This window comes from Cydia amplana, chromosome 5 (assembly GCF_948474715.1).
Source record: "Cydia amplana chromosome 5, ilCydAmpl1.1, whole genome shotgun sequence".
NCBI classification, from domain to species: domain Eukaryota; kingdom Metazoa; phylum Arthropoda; class Insecta; order Lepidoptera; family Tortricidae; genus Cydia; species Cydia amplana.
Window position 1 is genome coordinate 18,950,517 of NC_086073.1, and position 14,280 is coordinate 18,964,796.

General features: G+C 36.8%; 1 protein-coding gene across 2 annotated transcripts in view; it reads right to left on the reverse strand.

Annotated features, from left to right (window-relative positions):
• Positions 1-1,032: 1,032 nt before the first annotated feature.
• LOC134648337 (dual specificity tyrosine-phosphorylation-regulated kinase 2) overlaps positions 1,033-14,280 on the reverse strand; it is a 66,821-nt gene continuing 53,573 nt past the window's right edge. The window contains exon 10 of one of the 2 annotated variants that reach the window (XM_063502848.1): positions 1,033-1,274. In XM_063502848.1, coding sequence (XP_063358918.1) covers positions 1,088-1,274 — 187 coding nt within the window. In that variant the 3' untranslated portion in view covers positions 1,033-1,087. The remainder of the gene's footprint in view (positions 1,275-14,280) is intronic. The other variant, XM_063502849.1, reaches the window with a different exon arrangement.

Below are 14,280 nucleotides of genomic sequence, written 5' to 3' on the forward strand. Positions count from 1 at the left end.
GTTGCCTATGACCGGAATCCTATACGAAACCGACTAGATCGACTATTTGCGTCCATTAGGGCATTTTTACTGTAACCGCAGTTTATATAAACTAGTAGTCGTTTATATAAACTCTACTCTACCTTTGACAGTTGACGATCAAGACAAGTGTACCTGACGCGACCACAAAAGTACAAATTTAACTGAATATTGGTCAAATGTCTACACTTCGACATTGGCAGAATCCACCTTGCTAAAGCGAAGAGTAAAAGCCATTAAAAAAAAGCTACCAAACGCACTTTTAAGACGACTATATATCTAGACATAGCCCTTGTTTGGTTCTCTGAATTAAGTAGGTATTGCCAGAAAATATTTTGCAATAACTGCTTTTTCAAGATAACAATCGTTTATTATTGTTTCAAAAAAAGCGCACGGAAATTCCCGCAGACCGATTGAGCCGCATTGACGTTACAGCGTCTACGCTAATTTTATTAATCATCATCAACACAGTACCTACACTCAAGTATTACACATAAAATATTGAGTGAACTAATAACATTCATACATAAATTAGGTCTACGAGTTTGGTGTTCCTAAAAATTAAGTTTTGGAGATCATTTTTCATTCACAATTTTGGTACAGGCCGAAATTACGTATTCTACGATAAAGTTTTAGTTAATAAAGGTTCTAATTAACATCACGCAGTATGTCGAGAAATCGACTAAAATTATAGGTTAGACAACTTAGTTTAGTGCCCCGCTGTCTTGCGAGGAGCTGAGCTCGAACGCGTATTGAAAAAAAGATGGGCAATGCTAACTGGTGCGGACGCGTGCGACGGATTTTACCCGCGATGATACCCATGCTGGATGGATCTTTCTATTAACTGATACTGAGAGGACTGACGGACTGTTTGAATTAACTCTTTAAAATGGTCGCTGCGCTTGCCTCCAGCGTCTACTTCAAGCTTCGCAATTAATATATCAAATGAATCTCCTAACGTTTAGGAATACTCCCATCTAATTCTCAAGACTAACTATAGATTGACCACCTGGGGGACGCCTTGGTCGAGCTGCGTATGGCTCTGGCTGACGACGAGCTCGGCGGCCGGTCACGCGCGGCCCAGCATGGCGGCCACGTCGCCCGCCGACTGGCTGTGCAGCAGCGCGCGCGCCGGCCGCGGCGGCGCCAGGCGCGGCAGGGCCAGCACGCCCGAGGGCGTGGAGCCCAGCGGGCAGCCGGTCACGAACTCGTGCCGGGACGCTTCGTTGGGGGTGATGCGGCGCTTTGGGTCCCATCTGAAACGATGGTAAAACAGGTTAGTCGGGAATCCACAGGAATACCGAGATGCAGAAGAAGTGTTCCTGGGGCGGTATTCAAATTTATAGGTAGGTATTTAAGCCTTCGAACGGTTATTTAAATTTAACATATTTTAATAGTTTTAGTGTGGTTATGATACGACTTGCAACTTGCAGTGCATTTTGCGGGACAAGCGGATTAGCTTAAATTAAGTGTGATATGTAAATATGTAATTTTAGGTCACGCGGTAATGGTGAGAATGAAAATATGTTTTATAAGTACGATAAGGTGACCAAATTTTTGATGAAATAAGAAGGAAATAAGTGAGTTCTGATGAAAGAGGTACCTACCATATCATGGGAATGAGATTATATGCAAACGATAGCATTAAGCCCACACTCTCTGTGTCGTAATATATTCTGTTCTGTTTATAGCAGATTGATAAAGTACCAAGCACTATAGGTGAAGATACTTCAACTAGATATACGTTTTAAATAGTTTATAATAACTTTGCAAAACGCAATGAACCAAACATTTACCAACCCATTCCTTGTTTGAAACAATCGTGGGTAGTTAAAAGCATACTCCATATGTCACTATTTCAAACTAAAGCATAGAGGCAGAGAGGCACTCCACAAGACACTATTAATGAATTGATGGACAGTTAAACTGTTTAAAGTAAACAACTGTCACACTGAAGGCCTTATTTTGCAATTCTCCTCCCCTATTGAGGCTAACCTTGGCCCGATATCGCAAGTTTGAGAACCAAAACTGTTAATGCTTGAGCTAAGTGCCTATTGACACATAAGTACCTACCTCAAGAATGTGTTTCGTACAAAAAGCCATATTTTTAGTCCATCGCTCGATTAATGCAAAAACAGCGCGTTCTCTCGCTAGTGAATTGTTATATGATTGATTGACTTTGCGGAGTGTACGATTTTTGTTTCTCACTTCATCGTAATCTTTAATATTTTTTTCTACTCCAGCACTTAAATGTGTCAATTAAATGACTGACAGTGATATCTAAAGCAATGTCATTTGAATGCTTTGTCTATAGGCTCATAAGATGACTGCTAGCAGTCATCTTATGAGTATAATACAACTGCTTTATTTTTTTTAAAGATACAAGTTCCGATCATCTTGATTGAAAGAGGTATGTTTTCATTTACAATAATAACTCTTTTTTTTTTAAATAATAACTAAATTTTTTTTAAATAATAACTCTTTTTTTTTAATAATAACTCTTTTTTTTAATAATAACTCTTTTTTTTTTTTTGCTGCAGCTGTCATAGAAAAAGTAATGTATGCAACAGCTCATAATTGGTTCTTAAAATTCAAGGGTCTTTTTTTTTTTTTTTTGCTGTAGCTGTCATAGAAAAAGTAATGTATGCAACAGCTCATAATTGGTTCTTAAAATTCTCGGGTCTTTTTTTACAAAACTCGACTACGTCTCGTTTTGTAACTTCGACCCTTGAATTTTAAGAACCCTTATTATATCACTGTTGCATAAACTACTATTAACAAAAAACAAAAAAAAACTATAATTTATTTGCAGAGAAAGGTTTTGAATTCAAGAATGAAGATGGATTTTGATGCGATTTTTTTTTTAATAGATAGAGTGATTCAAGAGGAAGGTTTATGAATAATTTGTTAACCCGTGCGGGGCGGGTCGCGGGCGGCCGGCCGATATAATATAGATAATTACACTTACACAAGAGTTCATGCTAGAGCTACCTATTATTTATTTAGTAATCCATTATATCACTTTGAAACGGGTTGTTAAATAGTCGTAGATTTATTTGAAAGAAAAAGCAAATGGTGCATATTCTTTTTAATTGATTGTATGCGCTTATGCAGTCCAAATTGCACTATATACCTTGCAATGATTGCAACATGCAACAGAAGCAAATATAAAGGAATTCACTCAATAATACAAGCTTCGCCACAATTCGGAGAAGAGTTATAGTGATATCGTAACTTTCAAATGCAGACGTTTCGCTCGTAGAACTTTAATTTTATAGAACAGTAAGATTCTTAGGTAATTTTAGCAAACGGAGTTTGTTCCAAGTTTGTTCCATAAAAAAGTGCTCCACACCTCTGACCCACACACTTCGACAATGATATAAGAATACAGTAACAGAGGCTAGACAGGTGATAATAAAACAACAATATTTGAGATTGCCTAACTAATTTAGATACACCGAGACAAACAATCGCACAGACTTATACACGAGTAATAAGCATTTCCACATATCGAACATATTGAAACCTGTTTCTCCAAATGACAAAGAGTATCGAAAAGTTCCTTTATTTTATTAAGGTACCTACAAATGTACACTTGTACGTAAGGAGAAGGAGTCGTTAAAAAATTTCAACCACACTTTTAACCCCTTAATTAAAAAAAATAAACATTTCTTAGTGAATAGTGAAGCACAACATTTGACGACGTGTATGTTCCGCATTATTTAAAAAAAATCTATCATAATAATCATAAACTCTATATATTACAGGGGCCCATTTCTCGAACGGTATTAGTCTAATATTATTAGTGTGTTGCCGGGGTAACGCATACGATTTGACAGTTCAAGTCTGATACCGTTCGTGAAATGGGCCCCTGGAATCATACTATACAATGCGGCGTATTATAAATGTGGACTTTATTCTGTTTGCATTAAGAAAATGAAATGTATAAAAAAACTGTCAATCACCAACTAGGTAGCAGACAAATTTATTTGTACTGACCAAGTTTCATAATCTGCCGGGCAGGTGTATTTTATCTAAAACTAGTCAGTTTTTGCTCTACATCCTGTCACGGTACGGTATGTGGTGTATGATAGAGCGTGTGTTGAATGCTCCCAAGGTTTATGTGCACGTGGTGACAGGTGGGTTTTATTTTCATAGACTTAAATATCCAATAACTTAATACTGAATACTAGAAAAGATCGAGATAGTAAGTTTTTTTAAAGTTGCTGATGAATAAGACTACCTATAGAATAGGCAGGTAATATTACTGCCAATCACGAATAACAACGTATAGTAAAACTCTAAGGGCCACTTGTACCATTCAATAACCCGGGGTTAACCGGTTAAACCTGGAGTTATTTGACACTAGGTTAACGGTTTAACCGGTTAACCCCGGGTTAGTGGGATGGTTCCAGTGGCGCTAAGACTTACAGAGAAAAATAGTCATCAAGTTAAATATTATACTCGAAATTCTTCTGTAACATAATAGTCATCACTCATCATTATTATCATCAGCCTACATATATACATATCAATTCAGATCGCCTCCTCTGTACAAAAAGGTTTGATTGGGAATATTGGGATACAGTTCCCAATTAAAGAGAGAACTTTTCCATGTCTAAACGTTTCTATGTCTGCTCACATCCGAAACCACCACCGGGCACCGGGCATTCACCAAATGTGGCCCAAGGCGACCACTGTCACTTCACAGACCCTTCGCGACTATCTATTCCTTAATCTACCAATTACTTACCAACCTGTGGCTTTACATAAATGCTCAGTTACTTCGGACGTTAATTTGATTTAGTTCTGACTGTTGAAGATTGTTTAGAATTAGGTTCCATTTATATTACAGTATATAGTTACTTGTTCTGTAATATGTATATGTAATAGAAATAGATAATACTTACAACCAATGCAATGTGGTGCAAAATTGTGAACCATTCACGGGTACATAATTATTATTTACATCACATCAGTCATAGTTTCGAGGAGCTATTGTGCTAAATAGGTTAGGTATTTGAGAATTGACTATGACAAATAAAATAACCAATGTAGCCCACAGCTGCCAGGCGGAGGCCTCAGCCGTGGTCATATCCAATACAATTAGGTATTACCTTAACGAGTATGAAATCTGCATTTTTCTATTTCTCGCGAGTGTAGGTATTCTGTAAGTAATTCTAAAATGAAATCTTTGTCAAAACAAACAAGATTAAGAACTATTTCTGTACCCATATGATTGACCTATATCCTTCTATTTTAAATAATAACTACTTATTAAAATGTCTCGGTTCACGTCAAAACGGCTAACACACGTGTGTAATTAAATGTAAATAATATGTGCATTAATAAGAGGCTGTTAGCGCGCGTTTGTGATCTAATGGCCGAATTAGTTATGAATGGCGAGTAATGATACACGCCGCTGATTGTACGATTGGCGGTTTGAATAATGTTCGTTGAGAAACGTTACCTATTTTAACAGGTACCTACCTACCTAATATAGTGTACGCGATGATAATTTTCAATATTTAACTATAATTACACTAGATAAAGTAAAATTTAACTACATACTTATGATAAATAAAAAAAAATCTGTAAATAGCACGCGTCCTCAAGTTGCTTTTGACGTAACCTACATCATCTCGGATATTTATATGTAACCCTAGATAGGTAGGATAGATAACATGTCGTTGATGTGATGAAGACTAGGAAAGTCTAAAACTTTCATACATTATCACCACTTAGCACCTCGTTGAAACTGTCTGCGGACATTAGCGAGTCGTGTAATATAACTAAATGCCTATAAGGAACTCTTTATATTTCGTCTCCACTAACTCTTACCTTAGCTTGCCTGTTACCTACCTGGGTAAATTTCCTTATAAGGTAGACATTTTATTAAGAGACTTTTATCCTTACTTACTTTTTTTTACTGCACGATCAAGTACCTTTACATTTTTACAAGTTTGATAATTTTTCACAGAAGGGAAAACGGAATCAAATTGGTTGACTACACTTTTAACGCGTAGTCTGAACCGCTACTTTTGATGCTGACTTTTGAAAGAAAATCTTCTATATTTACGCACACAACCGCTTCACATGCATGCATGATAATATGTACCAAATTAACTAATTAAGCAGTTGAACTAGCGTAAGTTAGATTAAGTAAGCTTCTCCAATGTTATGTGATTGAAACTTGTCAGTACTGTAATTACTATTATTATCATCAATGTACCAATATTAGTTTAGTATCTATTATACCACACAATTTATACCTCAATCCGAAGACAATGCCACTTAAATATTCTTAGTTTATAAATCTCAGTGGGAATTGTCCCAGGATGTAGGTTGCACCTATTAATGTACTAGTAGTTCGCCCCGAACTGAGAACTCGCGGTTCGAAAAATGATAGATCGATAGAATTTATTGCACCGGCAATGGATCGAAAACCGCATGCGATTTGCTGCAATAATCTGTAAAGGCGTAATCTCTTTTGACAAATGTCAAATACCTATATTATGTTTATTTTATGTCGCTGATTATTTTAAAATGGCAAATTCAAAATCAATATTATAAATGTGTAAGCCGAGCACTTTCATTTGATACCAAACTCGACCATACTTTCTTGCAAACAAGATGACCATAATAGCAAGACCCCTCACAATTAGCTTTTTGGCTTTCTAGACTCTTCTAGCTCCATAACCCCTTGATCAAGCTTGCTCATAATTTAATGACTAAAATAGAATGCCCTTAACTACACGTTTACCTAATTTCATTTAAATTAGAACAAATTTACAAAAGTTATTGTGTATCAAACTATCCTCTGATAGGTCAGCTTAAAAACATCGAAATGCCGGGACGTGCCCCTAGCCAGCCACGTGTTCCAAGTTGAATGTAAGAACTTCACTTCGCTTCGCTCGCTCGTTCGATAAACCTATGTCCTATTTTTGTATTATCTGCCTATGTCTGTTTTTTTCCCCAATAAAGAAAATAAAATAAAATAAAATAAGTAGGTACCATGATTGGTTACCCAACTAAAGCCAAGCCCTTTTTCCCAATCTCATCGCAATTAAATCATTACGATAAACAGATAAGATAAATGTATGCAATAAAATCACTCAGATCTCAGTCCAAAGTTTCATCAACCGATTTTGAAGCCGATTTGGTATTAAAAATTGAATATGGTTTACGTCTTATTTTGATACCGTGACCATATCAACGTTAGTGGCTCATACTGATCGGTGCTGACGAAATACAATCAGGACTCGTCTTGGCGTTTCGCACTCATTGTTGCGCGTGAGATGCCAGGGCGCCTAGCCAAGATGACGATCATTCGCAGAGAAGCGAAACGTAACACGGTCTGTATCACGCTAATATGGAAGAGTGAGACAATAGCGTTTCGTTTCATTTTCTGCAAACGATTGTCATCTTGGCTAGGTCTTATTACACGACTCACGAGTCGTATCAAAATGAGATTAAAACCTTATCAAATAGTTGAACCAGAATCAGCCTCCGCTTGATGTTGACTCAACACTTGAGTTCATTCGAAAGGTTGAGATGAGACGCCCTGATTCACACAAATGTGAAGGCAGCTTTATGGTGATATAAAATTTTAATGAAACGGAAAGATCGTTTAAATGCGTGTCTACACTAAGATATCGCAACATAAATGTACGTAGTGTAGGTACGTACCTACACATGACCTACATAGTTGCTAATGTGGAGGTACTTAAGGTATAAGTAACTTCACTTTTTCTGGGGGGCCTATACAAGAAACTTATACAATTTTGTGCGGTATTTCAATGCAATTTAAATATTTAACGTCTCTTGTCTTCATACGCGGGTATTTCTTAAACTTTAGCTTGAGAGAAATATGAGTAGACACTTTTGTCTCTCGGTGTTTAATTTTTAGTATTCATAATTTATCTATGTGTTCTCTGTAACAACCTAGGTTTCGTAACATTTTAAAAGTCAGGCTAGATACTATCTCTATTAAATGCTATTACTTAGTATCTTGACATTTTTAAACTAGACTATTGTAAGCACTATAATATTAGCGCAATGTCTTGCTAAATCGTTGTAGGCGATTAAATATCAAGATAGAAGAACAGTGCAAAACTAAATCAACTAAATTATTAATATCTATTCATATTTAAAAAAATATTAAAATACATGGAAATAGACAGAGGGCCTACCGCGAACCACGTTCGACGTATTGCCTCTCTGTTGCACTTGTAAATTCGTACGTAAGTGTGACAGGGAGGCAACACGTCGAACGTGGTTCGCGGTAGGCCCTCAGACGGCGCGGCGCGGCGACCTCTTATCACACATTAATTAATTCATTATATAATAGGTGTAAGTAGGTTTAATTGTAAAGAAAGTTAATTTTTCACATGCAAAACACTTAAATTGTAATTCGCTAATTACGTATCTTTATTCATACCAACATAATATGCGAATTCCTCTACAGCTCACTAAAATGGATAAAGTCGTATGTGGCGATCAAACTCATATGTAAATATGGCCTTTTTATAGCAATGATCTACAGATACGTTTCTCAGTGACGCGTGCTTATGTCATATTGTCCCGACTTGACCTTTCGAGTCTGAGAGAAAGTTGAACAGTCGCTGATGAGAACAGTAGGCTACCATGACCGGTTATCAGTCTCCTACGAAACGTTCCCTTTCAAAGAGACGCTACGTAAAAAAGTAAGTGACGGGCGATTGGTCGATCACTCGCAAACGCCCTTAGGGCCGATAGAGACAGACGGAATGCAACCCGACTGCAACGTATGTGAACTGCACGATGACGTTGCAGTTGGCGTGCAGTCGGCATGCCGTATCCATACAAATTGCAGTCGGGTTGCAGTGCGTCTGTATCGGCCCTTATGGCTTCTACAAAAGTCACCGATTTATCTCATGGGACTTGCGATAAGTACATTGCGACTTTTGATCGATCGAATTCGTTGCTCCTAACACTTAGCTGGCAATTATTTAAAATCGCATGCCGTTTGTTGCAAGTTCTGTAGAAGCCTTTAGAAATAATAGGTGAGGGTGGGGAGGGTCGATCCCTAGGGGACACTTGGTAAACTTCATTTTTAATCAAACCAAACGAGATACATTTTTTGCACTGGTAACACTCATTAATTCGTTTCTAACTTCACGTTCTGTCATGGCATTGTATCGGAAAAGTCAGTGGTTCAAAAATGGCGGACGGTGAAAGATTTTCTGCGTACTATATTCAATTTTCGGTAAGCTTTAACTGGATTTATTTTATAATATGAGATGGAAATGATGTTAGTGAGTGTGCTTATTTTATTTGTTGTTTATTGAACTGATGATTAACTTGGATTACATTGATATACGCGAACACACGTTTCGAGTACGGCACGTTTTATAATCTTACTATGTATGGGGAGACTTTGTCTTTTTCTTCAGGGGAGATATGATTCCGGAATCATGTATACATTGTAATAAATTTACTTACAAAATGATTCATAGAGATTGATAAATACATATTGATTCAATGATTGATAAATATTTTCTTTTCTTTAGTAAATCATGCCGCAAAAGTACGACCAGAGAAACACTGATTTAAATTTTCAAGATTTTTGACTCATTATTGTTTATTAAAACGGAATTTAATGGCGTATAATTCAGTTTTTAATTATATAACCGACTCCGAACTCCGAAAACGGAATTATCCCCGTGGCCTTTGAAAAGACTAACTAAAGTTGACATCAACATTTTACGAACTACCCGCACATGGTCTTGTTTATCAAGTTAAACGTTTTACACACAGGGGATGTTACTCGGTCGACAAACAACACTTATAACGATATTTGGTTTTTAACCGGCGATATTTGTTTTTATGGATGAAATGCTATTTCAATGGCTTTCCGAGTTTCCGACCTTATGTACTATAGAACCGACGGTCCATAGAAAGGATTTTAGGATTATGCAGCTCAAACACCGTCCTCGAAACGTGAGCAGTAAATTTCTAAACTTATTTATTATAGTAAAGAATAACGACCAGAGATGGGTAAAAAATTTAAAATTGTTGTAGGTATCTGACGCTAAAAATACCTTCATAATAACTTTAAAAAATTTAGCTTGTTACAAGAAAAAAATGTTAATAACTTAGATTTTTGTTTTTTTTTAACTTTTTTTTTTGGTTCAAAAATTGATTCCCTATTTTATGTTGTTTTGTGGATAATACGATTACATCGTTTTTTAAAAGTACAAGATTATGGATTAATATGTGTTTGATATCTTCATATATTAATTTTCTGTAGATAAAGTGAATAAATTAATGTAGATACTACCCTCGAAATATGACATTGCCGCTTAAAATCTTTTTACCAAGTGTCCCCAAATCTGGAAGACTTGATCCCTTCGGCTTATTAGACATCTGATTACCGGAAATACAAATTCAAAGCATGGAAGATGCAATATATATATGTTTGCTGTGTATTTTACAAATTATAGATGCATTGCTAATAGCGATCAGAGTTATATAATCAATGAGAATCTGGTATGGGGAGACATGGTAAAAATCTGTTTACCATGTGTCCCAAGAACCAGGGTCACTTGATCCCCCTAGGATCAAGGCTCCCGACCAGGGGTAAACAAGTCTCCCTTACATAGGGGACACATGGTAAAAGTCAACAGTATGGGTTTTCATTAAATAATGGTCTAATTTATCGCACAAATCTGTTCTTATTCAAACTATTAATGAAGAGATAAATTCTGAATCGTATGGTCTATAAAGTTTTTCAATACTACAAATAGTTAAGAAAATGTATGCTAAAAACAAAAGGGATGATCAACCCTCCCCAGTTTCCCCTACGTATTCGAACACATTTTGAGCAGGTGCACACAAAAGGAAAGAAAACTGATGCTGATACTGAAAATATAGATACACTGTGGCCAACGGGAAATGCGTGCACGTACTTATTTGATGACACGTTGTCACAGTAAATATTTTACAAATACATATCCCATTTGGCGTTATGTAAAATAGAAAACAATCGCGAAAACTCGACACGACGTGATGCTAGTAAGATCTGTTAAGGTACCTACTTGAACTCATCATAAAATCTGTAGGTATTGTTTATATGATCCACATAATATTATACCTCTCTACTCCGTTTCACAAAAGTGGATGTAGAAGACAGAAACTCAGCCCACATAATATCACTAAACAAAACCTGAACCTAAATACATTTTTAAAAATACACTTAATTTCTTTCGACTGTAAATTAGTATCATATATGCGCCCTACTATCTCGAAGCCCTATCAAGAAGTTATAAGAATTCCACTATCTATATTTTGGCTCCATCATCAGATCAGCTCGAGGGTGTCAATATATTGTATTGCCATCTCTATTATTTATATAAACTTGCAACGTCACAATCGATATGGCTGAGGCCATTAGAAATAGGTTAAAAGTTGACTTACAAGACTTTGTGCATTGTTAGTTTTTAATTACATACATATACCTATGTAGTTACAAGTAAAGTTAAGTACCTAATACTAATTCTGATATTATAGCTATGGATCTTCTAGTGTGTAACAACTGTAACAAGCTTTAAGTAGGTACTCGAATTTCAGACAGCAGGTTCCATTTCACCTACATTGATTTACAATAGCGCCGATATCGAACCGGGATCGAACCCGTCACCGCCGTAGATGGCCACTCGTAATAGCCGTAATAGCTGTAATGACCGCACAAGTACATGCCATACTGACGGAGAGGAAAACCGGATCGTGGGGTGACTCCCATAGCTTACACTACACGGGTTCACCGGAAGCTTGCCAGTGTAACTTAACGGGGTTGGCAACTGTTAAAGGGCTGGCATCTAGGGCGTAAAATTATATTTAAAATAACAAGAATTTGACACAATTCTAGGGATTGACAGGGCAAGCTATGCTGGCGCCATCTGCTAAATACTTTGACCGGATAACCCAATTGGGGAATAGATCTAATTATTGTTATTTTTTTTATTTGTGCTTTTTAAAGTTGTCACACTACTATATAAATATATATTATATTTCATATTTAATTAATTCGTATATTACACGTCATTATACGTATTATATGACAATATTACTATTACAAAAACCAACCATTATATTTTTTACCTATTTGTATGTAGACAAATTCTAAATATCCCGATCGCGCTAACATTTGGCATACCTACCTACAAAAATAAAAATCAAGATGGCGGCGGTTATGGGCAAATCAAACTTCCATGTTGTTTTCGCTTGGATGGCCAATATTGGTTTCCTAGAGGCGAAAGCTTGTGTGGCTTCAGGAACACAGTTCCAGGGAAAGGGTAAGGGTGAAAGTTTACCGTCATCTGGTAACCGCATAGGCGCATACCCACTTGGACCATTGCACAATAAATAAGTACTGCAAACGTTTCCTACTTTTTGACCCTAGAGATCACGTTTCTGTAACTGTGAGTTTTAATGCACATAAACACAATTAAATAAGGTAAATGGCGAAGCATTAAACAAGCAAATATAGACGAGGAAAACATTATAGACTGTGTTATGCGTGCTTTGAAAAGTTGCGAGTTGACAAAATGCCTTAGAGGTTTTTTCCAAAATTAAGGTACATTCTAGATATCAAAGATATTTTTACACTTTTCGCCTTATTTCAAAGGAGAAAGGTGCAAAAGTGTAGACATATCTTTGGTGTACAAAAAACCGGTTTTTATGACTCCAATTCAATACTGTTTTGAGTATTTATGAGTATTTCATTTTGATGTTAGGATTTTGAGTTTTGACATTCACATATTCGTCTGTACTTAACCAAAAGTTAATATCGAATTATTATTGGTGATTCAAATGCTTACAGTTTTGATACTTCCGGAAACTACGTCGAAACCGGTTTGGATAACCTCCTAAGGCCCAACGAAAAATTGAGTATGTAGTCAGTACGGCCCCTAGTCCTACCAGTAGTACTATTGTTTTATACTCATTCAGACCCAAGTACTTAGATTAGAATAGAAGACAGCATCTTGTACAGCACATTGTTTTTTTTTACGAACTTGTTAAAGGGCTCACAAACAAAACAAAACAGTCCAAAATTTCGTACACGCCAATTTCGATAAGCGCGAAATTTGAAAACGAAATGATGGGTTTTCTATTAAGTCCTACTGGTAGGACCGTGGTACGCTATGACTACACAATTGTTGAAGGATCTGGGTCTGAATAACAAAGTTAATAAGTACTATGGGTAGGACCTTGGGCCTTAGGAGGATAATCAGAAATTCGGTTCCATGTGATTCTTAACTTTCGGGAACATATTAGATGTTTTTTTTGTTTTACTGTGTTGAATTTGTGGAATTCAGTGTGCAGTTCATTTATTTAAAGTGCCCGGTAAAGTTGATACATTAAAATTTTACTAGCTATACTATTACTAACTTACACTACAGGCTTTTAACTTAGTACTACCTTCCCACGGCACTGCTTGCACTTCTGCAAACTTAGTTAACAATGAATCGACTATTGCATTCGATATTCGACCATTTTGCTCGCTTGATGTTGATGTGATAATAATCAATTCAATCAGTCAACAGTCGTGACAACACGACAACAACCAACATTTAGGTACAGAGCCTATTATTACACAAACGTGTCACTTTTTTCATCGGATCGTGAGCCTAAAGGTTATATTCGAATTGTCACTGCAGTAGCGTTGCTAGAGCAGCGTTGCAGCAGCGGAAACTGGGCGTTGTCATTGTTAATTTTCTCGATAAAATGTGTTGGTGACGTTGCCGGATTGCTGTTGCGATGGGAACGTTCAACTTCGTCAATCATTTTAGCAAGGACTCCAAGGAGATTGGCATTGAAATCGCGTGTCCCGTTTCTGCAATGTTGCTGTTGCAGTCAGAATATGACAGTAAAGATTAGAAGAGTGCCGAATAGAATAAAGAAAGAGATCGCAGTGAACCGCGAGTGATGATTGAAAAACGCAGTGAAAGGTTAAACTCACGATGACGTAACAGTCGCCATAGAGTGCACGTAGACGTAGAGTAACGACGCAGAATGGCAAGCCAAGTCAAAATCACAGCCCCAACGAGATGGACATTAAGGCGATTATCACACTGGATGCGATTCGCACGTCCCTCCGATGTTTGAGCGAGACAACGTTGTGAGCGTATTATAGTTATAGCGACATCCCGATCACAAAAAGAGATACCTAGGTATATCTCCACAGTTCGCGTTCAAAAGTATCCGTCACAATCTAATTGT